At 44.6% G+C, this 27,937-nt stretch overlaps 1 protein-coding gene across 3 annotated transcripts in view; it reads left to right on the top strand.

The window, feature by feature from the left end:
- Tbxas1 (thromboxane A synthase 1) overlaps window positions 1–27,937 on the top strand; it is a 159,901-nt gene that overhangs the window by 61,018 nt on the left and 70,946 nt on the right. For 2 of the 3 annotated variants that reach the window (XM_047560621.1, XM_047560623.1), the window contains 2 exons: window positions 4,102–4,198; window positions 20,257–20,373. In XM_047560621.1, the coding sequence (XP_047416577.1) occupies window positions 4,102–4,198; window positions 20,257–20,373 (214 nt within the window). Of the gene's footprint in view, window positions 1–4,101; window positions 4,199–5,748; window positions 5,797–20,256; window positions 20,374–27,937 lie in introns of those variants that run through there. The other variant, XM_047560622.1, reaches the window with a different exon arrangement.

Below are 27,937 nucleotides of genomic sequence, written 5' to 3'. Positions count from 1 at the left end.
TTGTACATTGCTCTTGAATTCTGCAATTTTTTGTTTATTTATTTATATTTTCTCTGTGGACAATCAAATCAACTGAAAATAATTCTCTTTATTTCTTCCCAATCTATATGCTTCCTATTTATTTTTCTTGTCTCATTGTACTGGCCTATGTAGAAGAGTAACGGGACTGAATAGCCTTGCCTTGTTCCCAGTCTTAGGGAAAAGCATTCAGCCTTTCACCATTAAGTATGTTGTTAATTTTAGGTTTTTTATAAATTTCCCTCTATTCCTGAGAGATTTCATCATGCACAATGCTGAATTTTGTCAAATGTTTTCTTCAGGTTAACTGATACCATCACATATTTTTTCTTTTTAAGGCCGTTAATATGGTGGATTATATTGAATGATTTTAAAATATTGAACAAGTTTTGTGCCCCTAGTATAAATGCCACTTGTGATATTTAATTCTTTCTGCACATTGATAGATTTGCTTTGTTGAAGATTTTTGTGTCTAAGATGTGAGGGATACTGGGGTATAGTTTTCTTTCTTTTATTTATTTATTTATATTTTTGGTACTGAATTCATCTGGTTTTGGTATCAGGGTAATACTGTCTTCATAAATTGAATTGGGAAGTGTTCCCACCTCTTTTAACTTCTGGAAGAGATTATGTACAGTTATTGTTGGTTTGTCTTTAAATGTTTGGTAGAAATTTCCATTGAAACCATCTGGACCTGAAGATGACTTTTTCAGGAAATTTAAAATTATGATTTCAATTTTCTTATGGTAATAGGATTATTCAGATTGTTTCATTCATCTTGGTTGAATTTTAGTAGTTTGTGTTTTTCAAGGAATTGGTCCATTTCCTCATTTTCAAAATCATCAGTCTAAAGTTGCTTGCTTATTCTTTTGTTTTATTTTGTTTTGTTATGTTTGCAGTAGGGGATTGAACTCAGGGACTCACACATGATAGGTAAGGGCTCTGTCACTGGGCTACATCCCCAGTGGGTTTTTATTTATTTGTTCGTTTGTTTGTTGTTAAGTCAGGGGCTCCCTAAGTTGCCCAGACTGGCCTTGAACATGTGATTCTCCTGCCTCAGCCTCATAAGTAGCTGGAATTACAGGTGTGTGCCATCCTACCTGGCTCCCTTATCCTTTTAATGACTGCAATATGTATGGTGATAATCTCTTTGGTTCCTGATATTAATGAGTTGTGTCTTCTCTTTTTCATCTTTGTTAGTCTTGCTGAGGTTTATTAATTTTATTGATTTTTCAAAGTGTCAGCACTTTTTGTTTCATTAATTTTTTATTGTTTTGTTTTTCACTTCACTGACTTTACTCTTATCATTGTTATTTCCTTCTTTTTGCACAATTTAGGTTTTTTTCTCTTCTTTTTCAATTTTCTTGGGGTAGAAATATAGATTATTCATTTAAGAGCTTTCCTCTTTTCTAAGGTAGCAGTTAGTCCTATGAATTTCTCCCTTGTCTCTGCTTTAGCTTCAACCTGTATTTTAATTTTGTTATCTAATTATTATGTTTATAATTATAAGCTAGTAATATATTTCTTTTCTTTTGTTCACTCATTTCTTGTTTCACTTTTCTTGCCTTCTTGTGGGCTTTTTGAACATTAACATTCCACTTTAATGTATTACATTTTTTATATCATTTTGTGTAGTCTTCCTAGTGGTTATATAAGTATGCACACATGATTCATCACAGTCTGTGAATATGGATGCCTCACCACTTCAAGTGACCTTACTCCACTGTGGTCCCTTTACTCTTCTTACTCTTAAAATACAATTGTCCTAAGTATTCCCTCTAAGTACATTTATCACATCAGATGGTGTTAGAATTTTTGTTTCAGCCATCAAGTATAATTTAAGAAACTCACAAGAAGTAGGGCAGTCTAATAGTTTCCACCCAATCCATGATTCTTTCCTTTCTGAAATTCCAAACTTTCTTCTGTTATCCTTTCCCTTCTGGCTGGAAAACTTCCTTTAGTCATTCTTTAAGGATAGATTGACTACTGACAAATTCCCTTAGTTTTTCTTCATCTAGGAATGATTTTATCTCTATTTCTTTCCTGAAAGATACATTCACCAGATAGACTACTTGTGGTGGACAATTCTTTTCTTTCAGGACTTGAGAAATGTGCCACTTCCTTCTGGTCTCCATGGTTTCTGACAATAAATCTGCCGTCCTTAGTTGTTCCCCATAGGTCATTGCTCTCTGGTTGCTTTTAAGACTCTTTCTTTCTTTTAGTTTTCAGAAATTTAATTATGATATGTCTTGGCGTGGATTTCATCGGATTCACCCTATTTGAGGTTCACTCAGTTTCTTGAATCTGTAAATCTATTACCAGATTGGGGAAATTTTCAACTGTTAGTTCTTCAAACTAAAGTGACTTCAGGCATATTTTAAGTTTGAGAAACACTGCTCTGGAGTAGGGTTCATGGGTCCAAGAACCCTTCAAATTATCTACAAACTACTGTAAGGTGTTCATTTCTACCAGGAGGGTGACTACAGCTTTCACTAGATTCTCAGAAGAGTCTATAACCCTTGCAATGAGTTTTGTAAAAGCAAAACTTATGGTCTATGGTCTTATCAGGTTATTTTTGTTTTCTTGGTGAAAATCAGTTTGAAACTAGTTGTACTGCATTTATTGAAATCCTGTGGTCCAAAGATTTTCCCAAGAGTTTTAAAAAATATGATCACTCAGGTGAATATTTTCTGAGTGTTTAATATGTGCCAGAGAAATATTTTTATTCCCAGTCAGCAAGAAGAAGAGTTAAAAAATTAACTTGCTTTGGGGTTGTGAAGAGTAAGAGTGTTGGAGTAAACTTTCTGCTTTTACATGGGACTTTCTCCTATAAAATCTGTTCCTGGGGCTAGGATTATAGGTCAGTGGTAGAGCACTTGTCTAGCACATGTGAGGCACTGGGTTCAATCCCCAGCACCACATAAAAATAAATAAAATAAAGGTATAAAAAATAAAATAAAATCTGTTCCTTACTGCTCTGAGCTGTATGCATCTATGATCAAGTGACAACCCTGAAAGTACAACTTCTTGCTCTTGGACCTGCATTACACGGTGGCCCCTTGTTGTCACTCTGTTTTGCTTCACACAGCTGGCCATCAGGCACTCTTCCCCAGGCTGGCCTGGCCTGGGTCAGGTGCTCAAGCTGCCTGCTCTGTCCACACACTCTCTCCTCTGTCACCCACCCACCTTCTGGGAATAACTCCCACTCATCTGCAGAACTTGGTCTGGGGAGCACCACCCCGGGAAGCCTTCTTTCTCTCCTCTACAAGCACTGTTAAGTATTCCTCCATTGTCATTTTGCCTGCCAGAATGTCACACTGTAGGTTGATTGCCTGACTGTCCCTCCTATCAGATGCTGAGACCCCTGAAGTCTGTGACCCGGCCTTGGTTGCTTGGTGTCTCCTGGACTCTCTCAAGTGTGAGACACGCATGAGACGCCTCCCGGCAGTTCCCCACAACCAGCTGCCCGGCTGGGCCTTTCCTCCATCCCTTCCTGAATGTCATGAGTATCTGTTGAGCTTCTTCATATAAAGGCATGGAACCAGATGTTCAGCTCTTTCCAGCAGGCTTCATCTCTCCAGAATTCTCACAAACATCTGTTTATTCATTTGCTTTAGCCTTTTTTCAAGAATCAGTGTAAAGGTTACTGGTCTTTTGTAGAATGCCTACCTTGCCGTTTTTGGAAAATGCACGTGACATTGACCGCTACCATTTTCCTCCTTTGTCTTCCTAGTGGATCTTATGAATGAATGCCTTATTGTTGCATTTACATTTACAAATCTGTCTTTCCTATTGCGCTATAAGCTCCCTGAGGCAGGGACCATATCTTATCCAACCTAGAGCCTCTGGGGCCTGGTACAAGGTGACTCCCCAGAAGTATTGGTGGAAAGAAATTAGATGTCAGCCCATCACAGCTCTATTGTTACTCGCGATTGGAACATACGCTTCCTCATCTTTCCCACATCTTTACTTCCTACTTTCTTTCATCCTTCCCTCTGAGCCACCAAGAATTCTTTTTTGGAAAAGAGAAATGGGTAGATTAAGGCTACATGTTTTAACATAATTTTTTTTTATTCTCCCCAGGTACTATCTTGGTCGCCGGATGTATATTGTTATTTCCAGGCCAGACATGATCCGGCAGGTGTTGGCTGAGAACTTCCGCAACTTTACCAACAGAGCGGTATGTACTTTTCTCTCTTCATGTGGATGGATCATCTTAAGATGCAAGAACTGCATGGTGGATCCCATAGGGATACTGTGGGGCCTCTTACAGGGTTTAGGTCAGTTCCACTGAAAAATGGAGCTCCCCAGTGAACTCACATTCTAGAAAGTGATGGAACAGACTGCTACAAAAAAGGTGGCATTTACATTTGTGAACCACTTCAAGAAAGCCAAAGCTCAAAAGAAGTTGAGGCTAAGAAAAATAGAACCCAGAGAGTTTTCTAACGCTGTGTTGGAAGCTAGAAGAACCCACCAGGCACAGGCTGAGTCATCCAGGAACTCTGAGCAAGGCTAATAACATCAGCAGGAAAGCAGAATGTCAAGGGTTCTATGTTTATTTCTTTTCTAGAAAGCATAAAAGTATTAAGGCCAGAAAGGGAAGCAAACAACACTGACAGGGAAATTTGTCCCTAAGTAGGAGGAGGAGCCTGTAAGAGGACCCCTCACATTAATTCATCTCCAACCTACTAGAGGATGTACATACCACCCTGCACATCTGTTTTGGAGACTGTCTAGCCTACTTTTTATCTTTGATAAACAATCTCAAAAAATGGGAGTGGTGACAGAGTGACAGAGGTCAGTGCTGTCCATATTTTTCCAAAATGGGGAGATAGAAATTCTAGCAGGATTTCCCTTTAGAACCTAACGGTGCTTAACCCCTGAGCCACACCCCAGCCCTTTATATGTTTTATTTTGAGACAGGATCTGGCTAGGTTGCTTCCAGCCCCACTAAGTTGCTGAGGCTGGCTTCAAATCTTCTATCTTCCTGCCTCAGCCTCCTGAGCTACCGGGATTACAGGAATGTACCCTTTAGACTTTTTCATAAAAACTGTAGCAGGAATTCCTTTTAGATTTTTTCACAGCAATTTTGCTTTCACAGAAAAAGTCTGAAGTGAATTACTAAACAGATGCTTGAGAGAATTCAGACAATCCGTGCCAATCATTGGGCAGAGGTGGGGGTTGTCAGACTAACTCTCGTTTTCCATGGATAGTAGGTAATGTGCTGATTCTTTCGTTGATTCTTTGGCCACAGGCCAGGCACCGTCTAAGTGCTGCTCAGATCAGTGAGGGAGGCAGACCAGTAGAGACCAGCACAGCCCAGCATGATGGGCACTCCTGCAGTGGAAAATGAAGGGTCTCCAGGGTGCAGATGGGAAAGCTTGTGGCATCCCTGGGGCCGCATCTTCAAGACACCATCCAGAGCATTCCTGCATTCTGTACCCGTAGAGCTACCGGAGTAGATTTTTTTTGTCTTCACAAAAATGTATGAGATTGGTGTAATTATCATCTCCATTTCACAGACAGGAAAACTAAGGTTCAGAGAGGTTAAATGACCATGCCGGGTCACATGACTACCTTGGAGAAGAGCAGAGATTTGCGCACCATCTCCCAATGCAAGTCCAGAGCTCTTTTTTACTGCACTATTATAATGGCTGCCTCGGGTGACATTTCTGGATGTCAAGGTTTCGGGAATAATTGGTCACTCACCCAAAACGTGCTCATCCCTAGAGCATCATGCCCAATGCCAGACACCACATGGTCACTGGAAGGAGGTGACCGCCTGGCCTGCTGCCTCCATCATCTCAGAATGACCAAAGGAATTGCAAAAGTTTAACTGCTTCTCTGCTGCTTCTGGTTTCTCTCCCCAACGCGGTCATTATCCCCCTGCTCAGAGACTCTGAAGGCCTTGGTCCTGCTGGGATCTTGCAGACAGAGTCTGAGGGTTCAGTGGAGATCTCCACTCCATCAACTCAGCAAGGGGTGCTGATTAAAGAAGCCCAGGGGAGCTCATGCCTCAAAGAGCCTGGGCCACCAAGCAGGCCGGGAAGGCTACCCCGGAGCCTGCCATGATTCCTGAGCCCACCTGACCCCCGAGCAGTGAGGTGGACGTGGCAGCTCTGTTCACATAACGTCCAGCATGTCCCCAGGGCATGAGACCCTGAGAGCTGACCTGGAAGAGGGTCTCCTCCGATGGGTCTGCTAGGAGCAGACAGATTTAATATGTGTGTTTGAGCTGAGCGTACCAAATAAAATCACCTTTGACCTTGGTCAGTTTCTCCTCCAAACCCTGTGCAGCCCTCCCTAATTTCTTCCACCCCCAGAATGAAGTCTATAGGTCCTGGACCCCAAACTCCAAAGTGTGGTTCTAATTTCCTTCCTCTTCCACTCAACACAGGATTAAACCTTCAGCATTAAGTTCAAGTCCCTGAGACAAGATTTAAGGGCCCCTGTAACTCAGATCCATTCCATATGCTCCAACCTAATCTCTCGCTTCTCCCCAGTACAAGCTGTCACTCCAGCTGGCGGGGACCCTCCAGTCTCTCCCTAACCTGAATCTCGTGCTGACAGCCCCACAGCATGGGAGGCAGCAGAACAGGAGGCTTCACGTTCCTTAGCCCGTGAGCTTGGGCACACTTCCTCACCTCTTGTTCCTCCTGTGGAAAATAGGGAGTGAAGCTAAATGGGATCTGCACACCAGCCTCTGGGCAGTGCTTGGCTGGCAAGACGAGCGATTATGGGGCATCAGTTGCTTTTAACAAGAAAAACTCTACCTCCTTCCCACCCATCCAAACATTAGCTATTCTTCAAGACTCCCCTCAGATTCCACCTCCTCCAGGAAGCCTTCCCTGCCTCCATCTATATTCTCTCTTCCCCTTCCCTGGACTCCGACACTTATCTGCACCATTCATTTTTGCAATAGATCCCACGGTGCCTTCTACTATTTATAGTAAGGAAGGTGTGGCTTTTGCCCTAATTTGATCATTAGTCCTTTAAGACCAGGAATCGTATCTTCTGCTTCTTTTCTGGACCCTGTGGCCCAAACACATAAGAACTATTCAGTACCCAATATATTTCTGTGTAAACCAAATTAAATCTCCATCAACATGACAACCTGCCAGAAGAATGAAGTATTACCTGAACCTAGAGATTCAGTATGCACTTCTCCATCAAGGACATTCACGAACGCATTTTAAAAAGAAAAACAAAAAAAAGGACCCATCAAAGACCCATGGTAGATGAGATCTCCAGGAAACCTAGTGTTTACCACTTTCCATCTGGGACCTATCCACTTATCTTTAGCTTTGTTTATGGTCTTTAAGCCAATTCCATATTCATGATAAAACAACCCTTAGTGACTCAATTTTTTAAAAACAGTCGTTAGAGTGGGATTTTCTCACGGGTTTTTGAAAGTCAAATTAAACTGGGTTCTGTGGTTCCCTCTTATCCATATGCTTATTTATCTGCTCAAAGAACTCGAGGAGATTAGTGAGGCGTGATTTCTCCTTCCTGACACCAGGCTGCCTTCTCCCTAATAAGCCATGTTTACTTAAGTGTTCAGCGACTCAGTTTTATTAGACATTCGCTCAGTAAACATTAAACGCTTGCTCTATGCAAGCTTCTACCAAATGGTCCCCTGTGATACAGAAATACTTTGGCATATTAGTTTGATGCATTAAGTGAAAAGGAACTTAAATAACGCAGAGTTTCATTTTCCAACAGTAGAGCCCATCTCTGCTCACAGATCCAGGCTTGAGTTATGAGTGTCCCTGGGCAGCCGGGCAGAGAACGGCAGTGATGTGTGAAGCTGAGTTTAGCTCTGAAATTTGATGTGAGCTGTGTGCATCCCCTCAGGGACCTGCAGAGTATGGAGCCCAGAGGAGGAGTGACGCCACAGGGAAGCCCCATGTCAGCATCCAGCACCTGTTTGAATTCCAAATCGTTGCATGAAATATTCTTTTTCAAACTCCAGATTACTGGACTTAACAGACCAGGGTCAGAGCCATGGTGTCCCTGGTCACATCTCAGTTTCCGGTTCATTTTCTGAGGCACTGGAGCCCGTGGAGTGTGTCTCTTCCATCTTGCCCACTCTCCTCAGTAACTCCTGAGATTGTTGCATGTGGGTGCGATCACCAGTTATTAAACCCAAATCCCTCTTCTCAGCATTATAGAACCTCGGTTGTCCCAGCACCTCAAGACTTAAATATTTTTACTTAGATGTTTCTAATTAGCTCTTTTTTTTTTTTTTTTTTTTCCTTTTTCTTTTTTTTGCTATCAGGTTACTCAAAGTCATGAGGGTATTTTTGTTGTTGTTATTTTTGTTTAAATATCTGTGGAAATGGGAACTGGCTCTATGCGACTCAGCAGCAACAGTTATAACCAGTAGCAGTGCACCCTATTCTTGGCCTCTTGTCAAGGCTTGGAGTTGGGGAAGCTGTGGGAAGGATGATAAGGGGTAGGCTGGTCTTTAGCCCATGTTCGTTTGCTCCATTTGGATAGGGATGGGGGCCACGGAAGAGTTGTACCTGTTCAGTCTTGACACCTGCTACCTTGGGGATATGAGCTCTGGTTCAAAATGGTGGCATGGAGAGTGGATCAGCATGCAGGCACACTCGTTCCCGGTTCCACTGCTTAGATGTACAGTGGAAATGGACGGAGAGGGTAGTTGTATGTGTATATGGAGGGGGTGGGTGGGTTACAAACCCTCAGGTCCTTATCCACAACACAGAGGTCACTTCTTCAGGCATGGATCAAGCCATTCGCAAGTGTCACATCTAAAGCCATGTGATGGATTTGGTGAGTGACTTTATCCAGAACCCTAAGAACCCAGAGACCTGGATGCCCTTCATTTAGCCTGTTGAAGGACTGCTTCACCCACTCATCATGTGACTGTCAGAATCCTAAGGATGAGTCACTGTGGAGCCACAATCCCCTTGGCCCTGGCAAAGATGGCTAAAGTTAGGAGGCAAATGAGTCACTGGAAACCTTGTCACCCTGTGCACCTGCAGCAACACTCTGGTCCAGAGACACACGGGGAGCTTGGTCAATAAGGAAAACCCCATTTAGAGCTATGGGTGGATCAGACCCCCCTGTGCTGGGGCTCAGGGACCTGCCTGATGGCATCTGCTGAGAAGAGATAGGACACAAAATTTTGTTTGCCACAAAATTGCCCCCTTTTAACTTGTTCCTATGCCTATAACTGGCACCATCTAGAGTTCCCTTTCCTTCACTGAAACAGTGAGTAAATGAAGACCTTCAGATGTTCAAACATGTGCCGTAAAATTGACGACGTGAGACGGTTGTTGCGTGTGATCTAGGGAAGCTCTTAGAATTCCAAGCAAACCCGGAAAGCTTTTTTGAATGGTGTATTTCTTGAGAAGGGTCAACCCAGGCTCTAGGTCTGCAGCTGTAAGCAAGGCTGGAGTTCTCCCTACAAGCACTGCCAGTCACAGAGAGCAGGGAAACCTGAACTGTCACTTGCCTGACCACTCCCCCCACCACCTCTTTTTGGTTTTCTGTTTGTTTGTTTGTTTGTTTGTTTTTTGTACTGGGGATTGAATCCAGGGCCATGCACTTGCTGGGCAAGCACTCTGCCACTGAGATACAGCCCCATTCCTTTATAAATGTCTTTATTTTGAGACAGGGTCCTACCAGGGTGACCTTGAACTTGGGTTCTTCTACCTCAGCCTCTTGAGTATCTGCAATTACAGGCATGCACCTCCATGCCCAGCTGGCCACGTCCCTTTGAGGCAGATCTTCTTGATATATGTAAAACATTTTGTGATGCACAGGAAACTCTCCAGCCTGAGCTGGAAGCTTCTGGTCCCAGGATGGGTTGCCCATTGCAAGCCCAGGTATCGGCCACAATGGGATGCCTATCCCCTGCTTGTGGGCCTCCCCTTTCACCTGCTTTGCTCAAGTCTGAATGTGGTTAGTCGTGGAGAAGTCAGATCCATGGAATTGCATTTGATCTGTAAAACACACTGAGCTGCAAGTTTCCAACCTGATAGGTGGGTCTGAACCTTAATGCTCTTGAAAGAGGCCGAGTGCCTTGTGAAGCCTTGGGCACGCAGGATGCATAGCGCTAAGTGGTATTGATTCTGAACATTCGGTGTTCTTCTCTCTGCCTTGCAGAACTTTTTTCTTAATTTAAAAATCTTGTTGAAAATGATTTCATATTTTTATGTCTTACTAGGCTCTTGGTTCAGCGGGAAGTCAACTTTACATTTTTTTAAAAAGAGATGAGTAAAATCTCGTTTTTACCTTTATGTTTTCTTGTCTTAACTTGCACTGGCAGAAGCAGAAATAAGCATGTACACTAGGAGATTAATATCCAGGGTTTTGGGTGAGAATAGTAAATATGCCACAGAAGCAATACTGATCTCAAAATGGTTGTGTTCCTGAACATTCTATGAATATCAGGTCACTGTGCCAGCAAGTTCCGTCCCTCCCTCTTCCCTGCCCCAGTCTCCTTTATGTAACATCCTTTTTCTTTCCATTTGATCCTCTTCTAACCCACAGCCCAGTTGTATGGTGAAAAACCTTAAAAGGAATTAAATCAGATTCCACATTTGCTACCTCTGACTAGCTGTGTGACCTTCAACCAGTCCTTTAACCTCTCTGAGCCTCAATTTCCTCCTATGTAAAACATGAGTATTAGGCCAGCTGCTCACTGAGGTCTGTGGGACTCCTGATCATGTGGCATGTGGCAGTTAGCACTCACAGGTCAACACAGTCTCACCAGCATCCCATGGAGCCATCTCAAGCTTCAAATTCAGAGCCAAGCTCCCTGTTCATCCCTCAGGAGAAAGTCTTTCCAGGGGAGCATGACAGATGTCACATAAGAGACACCCTTGCCCCTCCGACACTGCTCTGGCAAGAACTCTACCAAGATCTGTTGGAAGTTTCTACTGAAGAGCCCATGAGCCCGACTCCTTCCCCACTCGGGAAGGGCGCTGACCAGCAGGGTGGATCCAACAGAAGCGCAGAGTGTACGTTTCCTAGAAGACACTCGGAGCTGTCAGGAGGGCCACCACAGTCCACGCTATGCCTTCATCCACATGAGAGGAGACCCCCTCCACCGCTGGAGCCAGCGTGCCAGATGGAACCTGAGCTGCTTTTTGTCCGTCACATGCCTGGTTCCTGGAGCGAGGGACACACCTCACAACGGACTCAGCGACTGCTCTATCGGGTCACCACTGAAAGCAGAGCAAAGGAAGTTTACGTCATTTCCATGACCATTTTCTGATGGCACAGAGAATGAATGAAAATTATCCAGTGTGACAGCAGAGGAAAACCTTTCCTATTTTTATTTTTAGTATTTTATTTTTAAGTATTTCCTTCATTTTTAGTAAAAGGAACATCTTTGTTATTTCAAAGCACCAAAATATAAGCCCCACTTGATTCAGATCTTTGTACAGCCAGATAGCAATGATCGGAAATTCAAAATAATCTCCAGCATAGAATTTAGGATAATTCAAATGACAGAATCCTCAGGCTTAGTTGATCATCGACTGGTGAGGGACAGTGCCAGCTGTTCCACACACCTGGGTGAGGAGGAGGTGGCCATCCCGCAGCTTCCTCCAGCGTACAGGGCTGTGTGGGAATCAGAACGGACGTCAGGAAGAGTGGCTCGCAGAGCCCCTGCCATCGAGCCTTACTATCTGATATTAACACACACGCAGCTGGACTGGCACACGCAGCAATAACCGAGTTGGGAATACTCACAGGGTCACTGTGTTCCTGGCCCTGTGACCCTCAGTTCTGTGCGCCATTGGAGAACTGCTGTCCACCTTGTCAATGCATCCTGGAGGTCATCCGGGTCTTGAGGAAAGGTTCTTGCATGTTCCAGAACCCAAGGAAACTGTTTCTGGCTATAGCTTCACAATCCACGTTGCCCCTTGATCCTAGGCCACGGTAATGTACACCCTGAGTTAGAGCAGAACTGCACTGATACATCTTGTAGCACTCTGGGGAGAGTCTGTAGGTCTTGTGCAGCCATGCCGGGCCAGCTGAGGGGCACCAGGTTAGCCCACACACGCTCAGAAGTGGTTTCCATGCAAGCATGGCGGGCAAGGTTTGGATTTTCCTTAATAATTTGCTCCTCAGGACTATGTGACTCTTCAAAGTTGGAAGTTTATCCTTAGTTGGCCTAATAAGAAAATAGAGATCTTAATTGAAAAGATAAACATGTTTATCTGACCACGGGAATCTCAGTAGTTGAGCCACAAGACCACAACTAAGCTGTTTATCAGAACTGTTCCCTAATTACTGCAGAATCGCCCAAGAGTTGATGCAATAAGGTATTAAGCACTTTGTGAGCTGTGAGATTGACAAGCGTTGGTTATAAACCACCCTGCTCCCTGCAAGTGAACTGCAAGTTTCCGTTCTCTGTCTTGAACCTGCCAGCTTCTGGGGATAGTAGGATTCCATGAATGTCCACAGCTTGATAACAGAGAGACACCATTCAGAGCTGTACTTGCAAACCACCAAAAATAAAACACAACAAGACCAGCTCAAGATCTTTGGCTGCCTTGGGGATGTCATGGGTTTCCAGGGCCTCGGCAAGCTCCTGTTAAGAGTGGCAGCTGCCCAGCTGTGGCTGTGTGACTGCCAGGGAGCGCCAGAGGCTGCAGTCACCACGGTTTGAGTCGTGGAACTCATCCACGTCTTCTAAACATTCATCTTCCTAAATGTCCAAGGCATGGCAATTTGGAGCCGAGTAAGTCAAGGACAGAGGGGTCCTTCGGCTGGCTTTTCTGTTCCTTCCCACTGCCAGCTCCATCTCCATCCCCCACGGCAGAGGGAAAGACCTTGCGACCACGCCCACCTCCCTAGCCTCACCCCCACTCCCGGGACTTTTCATTCCCTCTGTTCTCCTTTGCCTTCCTGAATCTTAGGAGAGGGGAACACAAGAACCTGTAGACTCCAAACAGGGCCACCCTGAAGAAGGGACGTGCTTACCACATCTCACCCAGTGACATTCTGATGAGAATCCACATAAGATAAAAATGGAAGTCAGTCACTAGACCTCCAGGAAGACTTGTAAGAAATGCTGAGGGAGCTAGAGCTAGGGACCTAGGCAAGGAGACAACATTGAACGAGGGAGAGATACCCCACTACGTGTCAGAGGCCATGTGGTCATCAGAGGTGGCAACCGTCAAGCGCAGAAGATGGAGAATCTGCATCAAAACTGGGCAAAGAGCTGGGGTGTAGCTCAATGGCACGGTGCTTGCCTAGCATGTGCCAAGCCCTTGGTTTGATCCCCATACCGCAAAACAAAACAAGAGAGGATGCCCTGACCACTCTTAATATACCTCTTAAAATGTGGTCCATGTCTGAAAACCCTCATCTAGACCACCTGGTCTAATCTATCACATGTCACCATAGGACACTTCTTCTGAGCCCAGGCACTGTCCTGTCAATGCAGAGGCCAGGCTTCCTTGTTCCTGGCAGTGACATCCCAACACAGCCCAACATACTTGTGGTCAATTAAGGTTCCCAGATCTTCTTAATGTGAATTACCTGTAGGTCATCCCATGTTCTGAACAACTAAAATTTTAAGCTTAATCATGAAGTCTTTTAATTACATCTGTTGATTTTCATCTTATTGGAATTCATCCAGCATTCAAGTCTGTCCAAATGAAAGGTTTATGATTTAGTGGGTTTTTTAAATTGAGATAATCTCCATACACAAATCTTGAGAGTAAAACTCAATGCATTTTGTATATGCAGGCAGTCACGTGACCACAACTCATGAAAAGACACAGAGTATCTTCCCTGCTCCAATTTTGTTTTCCAATTATTTTTCATGTGTACAAATAAAACTTGTACTCAACAATATTAATTTCAATATTAATTATAACATTTTCTGGTAGTTAGTTCTTGGGTTTTCTATATTATACAATCATGTGATCTATAATAGTTTTGGTTCTTTTTGTTGTTGTTTTTTTTGCGGTGCTGGGGATTGAACACAGGGCCTTGTGCTTGCAAGGCAAGCTCTCTACCAACTGAGCTATATTCCCAGCCCTATAATAGTTTTTTTCTTCCATTCCACTTTCTACATACTTCTTGTCTTTTTCTTGCCTTCTTGTATTTCTATAATATCGACTAGAAGTGTGATAAGGGACATACTTGTCTTGTTTCCAGACTTGGGTAGTGTTCGGTGTTTCCCCATTGAGTGTGATGTCAGCTGAAAATTTTTTCATGAATGTCATTTATCAGGTTGTGAAAGTTCGTTTATATTCAGAGTCCACCCAGAGTCATTATCATGAGTGGGTATTGAATTTTATCAAATATCTTTTCTGCATTTGTTGAGATTACGTTTTCTCCTTTACTATGAATGCAGCTAGTTGCATTGATTGCTTTTCAAAAAAGTTGCATTCCTGATGTGAGTCCCATGGGGTCTGGATGAATTACTCTGTTACAGATCACTGGTTTACGTTAGCTAATATTTTCTTTAGAATTTCTGCATCTATGTTCATGAGAAACATTGACCTGTAATTTTTCCTTCTTATAAGCCTTTGTCAGATGTTGAAATCAGCTCATGCTGGCTTATGAGATGGTCCAGTTTCGTGTTAAATTGGGATCCAGGGAGTGTTAATCTTCCAGTTGTGATTTCTACGAATCAGTATATTACTATGAAAATAACAAATAAAATATTCAATTGGACTGAGCTAAGTGTAGAAACCTGTGGTTCTCCATTTGTTTCCAGATTGATAGTTTTATTTGTCTTTGGTTGTTCTACCAGCCATGAAACCACCCAAAGGAGTTATTTACCCACCCATTATTTCTCCTCCTTCTCCATAAGAATGTCCTTGGAAATCATAAAATGTTTTCTTTCCCACATCTATAGATCTTTCGCTCCAGGAAAGAAAAAAGAATGAGGTTACTTTGGCACTACTTGTTGTTAGTGAACTCGAACTGACTCCTAAAAATCACTTTTTAAAAATAATATTTAGAAAATGGGAATGAGATGCTATTTGTACGGGGCATGGGAGGGAGGTCCAGGCAACAGGGTTTCCCTCAGGAGGTGTTTTCTGAGATGTTTCATAATGTAAATAGGAGTCAGCAGGCAAAGGAGAAAGGGGGTCAGAGGATAGACAATGCCGGGTACAGAAAAGTAGCCCGTGAGAAGGCGCAGACCCTAGAGAGAAGACCGCGTGGTCAAGGGACCAACAGAATAACAGGGAGCCATCTCAGGCTTGCATGCTAGGGATGGCTCTAACACTTCAAATGTAAGAACTCGGTGATGCCGTTGCTCGGTCCAGGACTCACGGGGTCATCCTTGACTCCTGTCTTTCTCCCACCCCATACCCAATCCATCAGGAAATCTTCCACCTTCTGAAGCTTGCCAAATCTAACTGCTTCTCCCCCAATCTACAGCCAGAACCCTGAGCTGAGCCACCATCCTCTCTGTCCTGGTCACTGTGCTCCTCTGAATGGCTCTACCCACCTCCACCCTGGTTCCCCACAGACTATTCTCAACACTGGAGCAGAGTGATTCCTTAAAACCCAAGTCAACTCAAGACACACCTCTCTTCAAAACTCTGCTGTACCTCCCACGTCATTCCAAGTAGAGTAAACGTTCTATGTGGGCTCCACACACAGCCCTGCGACCTCTCTACCCGCTGTCAATCTCTCCACTCCAGCCACACCAGCCCCTTGAGTTCCTTAAATGCACCTTAGTATCTTTGCCATAATGGTTCCCCTGCCTGGAGCTGGACTCCCCTCCACCCGCCTCCTCCCAGAGCCCATTGCTGACTCATCCATTTAATGCCACACCTAACTCTTCACGTTACTTCTTACGTATCTGCCTGCCCTTTCCCACTAGAATTAGTGAGGACAAAAAGCTTTGTCTTGTTCACAAATGTATCCTGAGAACCCACTTCAGGGCCTGGCATATACCAGTCATCCTGAGAGGTAGGAACATTATCATCGCCAAGTTACAGATTGTGAAACTGAGGCTCAGAAAGTTCAATTAAAAAAAAAAAATGTTTAAAGGTCACATAGAGCCAAGACTTGAACACAGGAGTCTGAATCTAGGTCATGTTCTTTCCTCTGCCTTATTCTGCTCAAGCCTGGGGTAGAAAGTGCAGCCTAAGCTTCCAGAAAGTTCCACACTGTCTCCAGACTAGCACTCAAAAGGACTGAGTCTATGCTGTGCTGGGAGAGGGTGAGAAATTGGCAAGAGCATGATGGGCCTTATAAACCAAGTTAGGGAATTTGCACAGGAGAAACCACTAGAGTTAGATTTGTATTTTTATTTTTTAACCAATTAAAATTTTGTGCAACGGGGTACCATGTGATATTTTGATACATGTATACACTATCTAATGTCTAAACCAGGTTCAGCACCTCTGTTTCCTCAAACATGTATCATTTCCCCACAGTGGAAGTATTCACCATCCTTTCTTCTAGCTTTTTGAGATACACAGTCCATAACAGTTATGTAAGTTCACCCAACTGTGCAATAGCACCCCAAAGCTTCTTGTAACCTAGAACATGCTGATCAACCTCTCCGTCTCTACCTTCCCTCTGCTCCCCAGCTTCCCGAAACCTCCATTCCACTCTCAACTTCCATGAGACCCACTTTGCTGTTCTAGAGAGATCTCACTATAGCCAGGCAGAGTGGCACACACCTGTAATCCCAGCGACTCAGGAGGCTGAGGCAGGAGGATCACAAGTTGAAAACTGACCTCAGCAACTTAGTAAGACCCTGTCTCAAAATACAAAATAACAAAGGGTGGGGATTTGGCTCAGTGGTTGAGTGTCCCTGGGTTCAATCCTCAGTATCAGAAAAAAAAAAGGAGGAATCCCCCTACAGTATGGGGAGTGGATGGGTGGGATAAGGCTAGAGGCAGGGAAATCAGGGGCTCAGATAATGGTGACCTCAGCCAGGGCGGTGGCCGTGGGGATGGAGGCAACTAGCTCATTAGAGATTTCAGAGTTCTGACTGACAGGATTTTAGTTGAGAGAGAAGATGACTCATGGTGGTGGTTCTGGGTTGGAATGGGTTTTTCAAACATCTCAACCATTACTTATTAGAAGAACTCTATCTCCCACGTTGACGCAGAACACACACATGTTAAACGTGCTCAACAATGAAGTACGGACCTCTTGCCTTCAACTCCTGAGTTTCTGGGATTATAGGCGTGCACCACCACCTTGGGCACAATTTTTTCAAACTATGTGTAAACAAACTAATTCTTAAGAATGTCTGGTGTAGTGTCCTAGAGATGAAGTCTAGGGGTTGGAGGAGTTCTGGAAGATCACCTAGATCAAATCCCTCGATGCTCCAGCTCTTGCAGGGTGTTCTCAATGAGTGGTGCACGGCCCTGGTGGCGGGGAGCCCACTGCCAAGGCAGGTGGCTTCTCTATGAATGATTCTGGCTCTTGACTAGTGGGGCAGCTCTCTAGATAAGCCCTCGTTCCCCACCCCCGCCTGGCACCTTCCACCAGTTAACCTGATTCTATCCCTCAGGGTCACACAAGCAACCACAATTCCCTCTTCTGTGTAATGTGCATTCAATAAACACACACACAGGACATTACTCAATGTCCTCTTGCCATCTGACAGCTTTTTTGAAATGATCAAATTGCTGATCTCCTTCTTCCAGTATGACATCTAGAAATGAAGCATTACTATAACCACGGCCCCCAAACTTTGCCATCAGAAAATGGGGATTCTAGTGGAGCCTCTAGGCCAAGGAGAGAGCCAGGCGGTGGCAGGCTGGTGAGGGAGATGTCTGAGGGGGCGTGATGACACATTGCTCGGAGGGCGAGATTTGTCCTTCAGGTGCAAGATAAAAAATAGCTCGGCTCCAATCCCCAGGTGTTAAGGGTGGATCCAAATCCAATCAATCTTGACTCTTATCTCTAATTTATTCTGTCTCTTCGGAGCCACATAAACCCCCATCGCTTTTCTTCTAGAGAAATGTCTTTGCAGTGTGGCAGGACGGCTTCGCCACTCTATAAATACACATAATGTCTGATTTCCTCCTTTGACTCTGGAACCTAAACAAACAGATTAGGTTCCAAAAATTCCATGAAACCATAATTTAGTGGCCACAGCACTCCTAAAGAATTTCATTCTAAATATAGAGAGGTATTCCTCTGCAGAAAAATATCCCAGCAACTTGGTTCTAATATATAATTAAATCCTCTAGATACTTTGCAGTTATGTTTTATGGCTTATTTTGAGTGTTCATATTTTATCAGAAAATTATAATTTTCCTCTAAATAGGAGTTTTTACAAGGCTTTTGAATGATGATGGCTGGCTTCATGTTTCAACTATAATTAAAACAGTGGAAAGAAATAGCGGAACCATTTGGCACCACGCAGTCCAGAAGAGGGTTTGGTCCCTGAAATTCCCCTGTGGTCCCCAACCAATTGTGGGACCTCCGTCTGTGACCACCTGGGGGGGCAACTGGTTTTAGCAAGGAATGAATGGCCTGGGTAGGAGTTCACAGACCCTTTGGCATGGTTGGGGCCTCAGCTTCCATGGTTCCTCCCAGAGAAGCCTTGCTGGTCCTCTCCCTCAGATCCACTTTCTCGTCCACTGTAATAACATCTATTTGTTGGTTTATGAGTTTCTCTCTACCACTCCACTAGACCAACAACCCCATGAGGGCCAAAGCAACGTCGTTTTCATTCAGCAGTGTCTGCACAGCTTCTGGAAGCTGGTTTGAGTTTGCCAGGGAGGCCAGAACAGACTCCCACGGACCAGGGGGACTTGTGCAACAGACATTCATTTCCTCACAATTCTGGAGGCTGAAGTGTGAGAGCAGGCTGTGGGCAGGGTTGGTGTCCTTGGTGACTTCTCTCTGTGGCCTGAGGATAGCCATCTCCTCCTGTGCCCTCCATGGTCTTCCCTCTGTGCATATACATGCCCTTTCTATATATATATAGAAATATATGCCCAACTATATATATATAGTTGTTGATGTACACAATATTTTTATTTACTTATTTATTTTTATGTGGTGCTGAGGATCGAACCCCGTGCCTCATACGTGTGAGGCAAGTGCTCTGCCACTGAGCCACAACTCCAGCCCTCCTTTCTTCTTATAAGGGCATTTATCATACTGGATTAGGGCCCACCCTAATTATTTTACTTCAATTACTCTTTTAAAGGCTCTGTGTCCAAACACAGTCTCACTTGAAGGTTCTGAGGATTAGGACTTCAATACACGAAGTTCGTGGGGACACAATTCAGCCTATAGCATACATGGTAGGCATTCAACAGATTTTTTTTTTTTTTTCATATAAGGGAGTTTTTTAAGCAAACAGAGTGTCTCCCTGCAGGGTAAGAGAAAATGAGAGGAAAAGAGAAAGTAAAGAGAAAGGGCACTGCTAGAGAGAGTGGAAAGCCAGGAGGAGAAAGAAAGTGAGTCAGGGGGAGAGAAAAAGCAGGAGAGAAAAGCAAGAGAGAAAAGATGGCGGTGAAGCTATCTTTAAGAATCCCGCCAGGCTAACAGGGGACCAATAATGGAGAAGGATACTTGCAAGCTGACTGATGAACCAATAGCTAGCTAGGATGTTCACAGACTGACAGTAGTTGGGAGGCGGGGAAAATGGCTGCACCGGAAAGGGCAGGGAGAGCAGCTTTCAGACTGTCAAGCTAGGTTGTGATGCAACCAAAAGGGCGGGGGAGCAGCTTTGTATTACATTCCCCCGTTTTCAACAGATATTTGTTGATTGAGAACAAATGAATGGATGATGGAACACAGACACATTGTGGCAGACATGTTTCTGGAGGACCCTCCTCCTCCCCTTCCCTCTGCCCCCATTCATTTCCCCAAGGACCTAGACACATGAGTCTGTCAACTCTGGGCCCAACTGATGTAACTGCACAAAACCCTTTACCACAAAGTTCAGACATGAACCTCAATCAGACCTATCTCTGGGAAGACCACCATGTTTACCTGAGAGGACCCTCTTCAGCAGAGAGCAGCAGGACACAGGGACCACTGGGCTGCTTCTGTGATGGTGACCACACTGTGACAGGGCAGATCTGGGCCAGCAGACTTACTATCGGCTCCCCCTGGGCCTCGGTCATGGATCTTAGGTCATTGTCCACGAGCACTGAGATTTGTCTTCTGTGTCCTTGCAAGAGAAGCCTCCTAAGCTTTGGTCATTGATGCATTTTAACCAGGGTGTGTATTGTGAACTTGTATTGCCACTAAGGTGGCTTTGACTCCTTGTGAACTAACCCTCTGCTTGTCGCTTTCCAACAGGCGACAGGTTTGGAGCCCAAGTTGGTAGCCAACAGCATTCTGTTCTTACGCGACAGAAGATGGGAAGAGGTCAGAGGCGTCCTGATTCCTGCTTTCAGTCCTGAAAAGCTGAATGAGGTAAGGCACCGGACATGCCCCTCTCTTCCCTGGAGGAACCGGTTTCTCCCTCCAGATAGTGGAGAGCCTGATCAGGTTGCATCGCTGGCCAAGGCAGCACGCAGAAATGCCCTGCCCACCAGGACCTTCCTGCCTGCCTCTCATGAGAGGGCGCAGGATACTGTGCTCCTCCAGCAGTCTTCCACTTTTCCAGCCTCCCGCATCCCCAGCTGCCATAAATCCTCCAAGTGTACAGTGAGTGCTACGGCACTCTGGCTATGTCCTGAGACACCGCTGGAGGCACTTCCAGGAGAAAACTGGACCAGCTTCTCATATTCCCACGTACAATGGATCCCTGGGGAGCCTGTTAAGATGCAGATTCTGCTTCAGGATCTGGGGTGAGGTCCCAGTGTGTGCACTTCAAACAACCCAGTCCCCCAAACACAGCCAAACACACTTCACAGAGCCAGGGAGTAGATAACAGACTGAATCAAAGGTGAGTGCTGAATCATGGCTAAGGGAGGTGACAGTCATGAACTATGGGGGAGGAGGATGGACAGGTTTCCTGCAGAACTCTACGTGGGTTCTCTAGCCATGCCAGGTGACCTTTGAGGCCAAGACAGAGGGACAAGAGGACTCCACAAGATGCTGCCAGCTTTTAAGGCCCTGGGTGCTCTCCTTTCCCTACCAGCTGTGCATCCCAAGGCTGGGGTCTGCGCGTCCTCTCCTGCAATTCATTAACACCTGCCCCTGGTCCTGGGCTTCTTATCTGAGCTGGATGGCCCTTGATTCCTGGTCTGTTGTGAATTCTGCGTTAACTCAAGAGTAAGAACTTGAACCCTTTTGATGTGGAGTAGTGTCGATCCTTCCTCGACTTGACTTGTCCAGGGGCAGCCCCAACACAAGTGACCTTCCACAGTTTGGCCGGAGGGCCCTGGGTCCCAGCCATCGCTGTGTCTGTTCTGGAACACCAGGCTTGGAGTAGCCTGTCTTCGGTTCAACAAATGAAAGATCCTTTTATCTCAGTCTGAAGATGCTCACCCACATGGCCCTGACAGAATTCCTACGAATCTGAAGTCCCCCAAAAGAGAGAGGGCTCCCCACTTCCTCCTATCCAATTAAACTCACTCAGGAACGAGTGAGCCTGCCAGTTTTCAATGAAGTTTTGATTTGCATTTCGAGTAGCCTCTGGCACTTGGGGCAGAACATGGTCTATGTGTCCCACTAGCTCCCGCTCACCAGCTGAGTGTGTCCCGCACTACTCTAAGGGATGCTATATTTAGGGACACACGCTCACGACATCCCTGTGAGATGGATACTATTGTTCCTGCCATCCCCGTTTTACAGAGGAAACCGAGGCATGGACAGAGTGCTCTGATCATACAGCTGGCGAGTAGCAGAGCCAGAGCCAGGGCTAAAATCAGCTCCAGATTACTCCTCGTATCTGTGTGGTTGCCCCTCGGACTGTCCCAGGGGATGGGCAGTGGAGTCCTTGGGACTCTGGAAAGTTGAGGGATCAGAGCACGTTTCTCTATTTTCAGCCTAGGTTTGAACTGACTGAGGTATGGAAATGGGTTTCAGGCAGAGGAAATCAAATGCCCTCCTTTCCTACTTACCTTAAACTGAGCGAGAACGCAGCCCTGGATGATCGGGCGGGTTTGCTGATCTTCATCCAGAACAGGACGGTCGTAGCCTCTACCTGCATGGGGGTGGCAGTGCCCAAGCCCACACATGCTCATTTTCTTCTTCCCAGACTTAATTGGATAAGAGGATATAGCAAGAGACAGCTGTCCTGCGCCACAGGGACCCATTGCAATCACCTGGGGAGCTTGGAGACCCATTGTTGCCCAGGTCTCCCTACCAAGAAATTCAGATTAAATTGGTTTGGTTTGAGAAGCAGCCCAGGCTTGAGGAACTTCTCCAGGTCCCAGGTGATGCTGATATAAAACCAGCACCAAGTAACACCAGCACTGGAAACTTTCCACGAGGCAACCGGAGGGGAACCTCCTGCTTTCACTGGGGCAATTAGCCATGCTCCACATTCATCTGTTATCTAGGGAGGTTCCATGGAAGAATTTGTTTGAAGGAAGGGACTGTTTTAAAAAATGGTAAACCACTGTTCCAAACCAACTGATAAGCTATGTGGAGTGTTCACCTGTGTCCCATCCCACCATGAAAACAATATGGAACCAAGAGACGGGGTATGGGGAGGTCAACCTAGGCTGACGTGACTAGCTCACGCATGCTGACTTATGGTTCTTCATTCATCAATAAGTAATGACTTCACAGCATTATAGATATTCCCCATTGTGTTAAAAAGAAACTAATATGGAGGGCATCAGGAAAGGAAAGAAGGAAGGAAGGAAGGAAAGAAGGAAGGAAGAAAGGAAGAAAGGAAGGAAGGAAGAGAGGGAGGTAGGAAGGAAGGAAGGAGAAAGGGAAGAAGGAAGGAAGGAAGGAAAGAAGGAAGGAAGAAAGAAAGAAAGAAAGGAAGGAAGGAAAAAAAGGAAGTTAAGGGGGAAATTTTCTCTCATCTTGAGCTACAATTGTTTGATAAAAGGAGTCTGATGGGGGTCTAGGTTTCTTTAACACCTTACAGGGAAAACTCCAGAAAAAGACACACTGTCATTGCTCAAAACAATCCAACACTCCGGCTCCTGGGATCCAAAGCGTCGATTGGTTCAGAAATTGAGCCCTCAGTGCCTGAATCAGTTGCAGAAAATACAGTTCCTCTGATCTGTTCATAGCACTACGATGCCAGGCTGCCAGGGTGGAGGGAAAGAGCAAAAGCGAGTCCATAGATAAGTATTCCTAGGTGTTGCTTCATTATTTAACAGATGCTCCCAGTAAACCTGAAGCTCCACTGAAAGTCATTTTTTTACGCCAAATAGTTCAATGTAGGTCCTTGGGTTTCTTTTGGAAGGAATCCCATTCCAGGGGGATTCAACTTTCTCCCCACATCTAGAAGGTTTGGACCCGTTGAGTGTGAGCATCCTGGGAGGCATCTCAGGGACCCAGGGAGAAGAGCTTAGCTGTGGGGACCAGGTGCTCAGGGGAGAAGGGGAGGAAAGATGGCTGCCCAAAACACAGACATGGTGATGTCACCCAGGTAGTGCACAGTGCAAGTGGTGAGGGCTCTGAGAAGAACTATATGGAAGGGAGGAGTGGAGGAGAAACCTAAAAGAAAATCTAGGAAGAACAGTCTGAAATGGAAACCTGCAGGACATGGAAGGGTAAAGCATTTTAAGCAAGAAGGAGGAGTCAAAGGTGTCTTTTTGTCCCTGTGACCAAAATACCTGGCAAGAACAACTTGAAGGAGGAAATGTTTATTTTGGGTCACAGCGTCAGAGGTTCAAGTCCACAGTTGACCAACTCTTGCTGTGGGCCTGAGGTGAGGCAGAACAACATGGCGGAAGGGTGTGGCAGAGGAAAGCTGTCAGCTCTTGGCAGCCAGGAAGCAAAGATAGAAGGTGGGAGACGGGAAGGCTGCGGGGAAGAGGCACCCTTCCAGGGCACACCCCTGGTGACCTACCTCATCCAGCCACACGCCACCTGCTGACAGTTACTACCCAGTTAATTCCTTAAAATTAGGATGGACTGATGAGGTTACAACTCTCACAATCCAATCATTTCACCTCTGAATATTGCTACACTAACAAAGGAGGTTTTTTTTTTTGTTTTGTTTTTTATGCAGGGGGTGTGGCACTTCATACCCAAACCGTAACAACCTCCTTCACCAACATATGAGAGTTTCTGGATGCTTCCTTGGACTTAGCCTCCCAGCCACCTTTGGTCTCTAGGTCACTGGTTCTCACTGTGGGACCAACGTCTGTATCAGAATCAACTTGTTATAAATATATGACTGCAGGCTTCCCAAGTCCTACAGAGTTGAAATGTCTGAGGGTGACTGAGCACCTGTGTGTTTTATAAGTCCTCTGCAGGAGTCTGCTAAGACCCACCATGTTTTAAATGTTCCTCTCCATCCCTATCTCACCATCTCCCACCCACTGCTTCTCTAGGTCCAAGGTGACAGCCCCAACATCCCCACCCCTTGCCTGCTTTATTTCCCCGGTGGCACTCACAATTTGTTTGGTTCACTTATTTATTGTTTTTTATTGTGTGTCTCATCCTGCTAGATATATGCTTCAGGAGGACAAAGGTTTTCTCTTTTCTCTTTTTTCCTTTACTATTAACTGCCCACAATAGGTATATAATAGGTACTCCACAATGATTGCTGAATGGATGGATGATAAATCAAAGAACCAAGAAGCTTTTTACCCATCCTAACTAATGACATATGACAAGACTAAGATAAAAAATAAACGGGAAATCGTTTTATCAAGAAAAAGTTACATAAGAGGATGTGGCAAATTATTGGCTTTCTCTTTGGAGAGTCACAAGTGTAAACATAGAAAATAGAGAAAGCAGGTCACAAAGACACAAAGAGAATGAGACGCGGAGACAAGAGACGACTCAGAGAGTCTGGGACACGGTACTCAGCTGCGGGTACCTGAGTCAGTTTTCTCAGAAGTAGTTGTGAATATCAGCCTCTTTAGTCCTTTCAGAGTGCAGACGTTGTTTCTGGACTTCCGTCATCAAACTTCAGAGTTTACTCTTGGGATAAAGGCTTGTTTTCCCTTGGAATGCTGAGGCTTTTTCCATGAGAACTGTGGCAGCTATATCCTTGTCCACCTGTGTCTATAAGTGACATTAGCATCAAAAGCTCTCAATGGTCCCATCTTTACTTATGTGAGTATTAGCTTGCCTCAGTCAATGATGCTAGGAGTTACTTTAAAATCAGCATTATATCATTAGCCATATTTTTAGTTAAAATTAAACTGGTTTTGGCTTCAGTTTTACCAGGGACATTATGTAGCGCTAGAGAAACTAGATCTGAAATGCTCGCAGGGAAAATGTGATTGATGCAGACCTGCTTCAGGAAGATGCCACCGCCAGCAGAGTCCGCCAGCAGATGTGTCATTGGGATTCAGATGAAAGGCTGGCTGAGCGTTGCTGGGAAAACAACTGGTTTTTTTGTTAGGTTAATTCTGCCTGATTAACCTGCCAGAGTTTCCACCACCCGACCCCCAGGATTAATGCTTTGAAAAAGACAGCAAAGAGATTTATTTAGATTTTTAAAGTGTTTTTGCTAGATTCCTGGTCAAAGACAATGAGTAAGTAATCCTGGGTTGTGTAAACCTTTTCTATGGATCAGGAAGTAAATAAATGTCATTTCAGAAAATAAAAGCAAAGCTAAATTCATATTTCTTTGAGAGGAAAATGTAAATAACAAGAGCCCAGTTTAGCACTAGTTTTATTTTTTAATATTGTAACTCATCTGAAAGAGGGAGAACACAGTGAAATCCACATATTTATGTGTTCTCCTAAGCTCTTCTGATTTGAAAAATATTCAGTCCGTACCAATAACTTCCAGAGACGTTTCTAAGATTGTATGAGTCAGCATAAAAATGGCAGGTAACCTTCAACTGTAAGCAAGAATAAAAGAATACATTAAGGAGAAAATCATCTGAACTGTACTGATGATAAGGAACTTTAAGTTATGAACTACTGCCACTAGGATTTGGAGCTTGGAATATCTGCCAAAATACCCCAGGTTAAAGGTTTGGTCCCTGAGTGTGCTATTGGGAAGTAGTAGGATCTGTGAGAGGTGGGCCTATCAGGAGGTCTTCAGGTGGATTGGAGGTGTGCCCTGGCAGAGGATGGCAAGACTGTGCCTTCTTTTCCTCTCCTTTGCTCCCTGGCCATGAGATGAGAGGTTTTGCTCTGCCATATACCCTCGCCACCACGTGCTGCTCATCACAGGCCCAAAGCAACAGGGTCAACTGACCTTAGACTGAAACATCCAAAACCGTGGATCAAAATGAACCTTTTCTCTTTATAAGCTAATTATCTTGAGTATTTTATGATGTTAATAGAAAGCGAGCACAACTACCAAGGAAAAGAATTTGAAATCATGGAGGATGAAAAGGTCCTCATGGTCAAATAATTTGGTGAAATCATTGTGAACCATCTTCTTTGGGGATTCACCATGTACTTTAAAGGCTTGGAGAAAATCTTTAGTAAATAAATCTGTCTAACTTTTGTTAATTCTGGGCTCAAATAAGTTTTCAAACAGTGAAAACATGGATAATTAACTTCATCCTTGGTTAGTGAGAGAAACAAGGCTACTTGGGCCCCAGGCCTTTCACAGTGAAGGTCATTTTTGAGTGTCTCTAGCAGAGGCCAAGTTCCAAATTGAATGGACTATGGATCCAACCTAATTTGGCAGCATATGAGTCAGCTTTGTGTTATACAACCAAATACTCAGGTAGCTAACTTATAAAGAGAAAAGGTTATTTAGCTTGAAGTTTTGTAGTTTCAAAGTACAAAATTAAATGACCTTACTGGTTTGGTCTCCAGTGAGGGTGACAGATGGTGGCTAGAATACATGTAGAAGCAAATGGTCACATCTCAAACTGAAGGGGAGAGACAGAGACCAGAGTCCCACAGTTCCCTTTGGGGCATGCTCCTAATGACCTAAGGACCACGAAGCCTTACCCCTTAAAGGTCCAGCACCTCCCAGTAGCACCACCCTGAGGTTCAAGCCTTTACATATGGACCTCTGGGTACACTCGCCATCCAAATCATCTCAGGCAGCTTGTATGTTCTCATTCCTCAAAGCCCAACATAAACAGTGGGCATTTCTTAACTCTCCCAGGGTCAGTGGTGGCCAGGCAACTTCATAAATGAATGCCTGAGAATACCTGTGTCACTCCGGAGCAAACAAGCAAACCACATTGCTGTGCATGGGGGCCCGGTGCTTAAAAAGTCACCCAAACAGGGATGGCCGGCCTCTTGCACAGAATCCGACTTTCTGCCTAATTTTTCACTTTTCATCCAGATGTTTCCTGTCAGGAAGGCACAGTCAATAATGCACAAGCGTTAGAGGCAGAGGCAGATGTGGTTATTATTCCCTCTAGGCCTTTCCTGCCTGGGAGAAGACATATTACTCAGGAATGACTACAATTTTCAAAAATTCAAGTTGATATAGCCAGCTTATGAGTAAATGCAGAGCTGCGGCCATTTCAGAGCAAAAGTCTTTGCAGAATTACAGTCGTCATCACAGTTTTCTCTGGCCTTTACGTTTCCACTGTAAACTCGTCAGACAGTCACGCATGGGGGCTTCTAAGGCAGAACGCGGTTTTCCAGTAATGTCAGAGCAAGCAGATTTCTCTGGGAGGCATCAGCCTCCAGCAGTCTATTTTTAATATCTGCTTTTATTTCTTAATCCTTCTGAACAATAAAAATGAAAGTCATTATAACCAAGTGTGGCTGTGGCAATAAATACTTCAGAGTCCAAAAATAAATACATTGTTCCTGCCTGACCAGTTGCCCATTTTCCAGAATGTCTGGGTATTTATCTAGCAGCAAGGGACCATTATCCTTCGACACAGTTGTATTCCACTGACACCTAATCTCCTAATTAAAATCGGTATAATGATGGACTGTTTAAATTCTAGTTAAAATGTTCCTTTTCCATTTGCATTTAAAAGAAAACACTCCTCGTCATGGGTACCCCATCCTG

The sequence above is a fragment of the Sciurus carolinensis genome, chromosome 8 (genome assembly GCF_902686445.1).
Source record: "Sciurus carolinensis chromosome 8, mSciCar1.2, whole genome shotgun sequence".
NCBI classification, from domain to species: domain Eukaryota; kingdom Metazoa; phylum Chordata; class Mammalia; order Rodentia; family Sciuridae; genus Sciurus; species Sciurus carolinensis.
The sequence above is the reverse complement of the archived record's forward strand: the minus strand, read 5'-3'. Positions and strand labels throughout refer to the sequence as shown.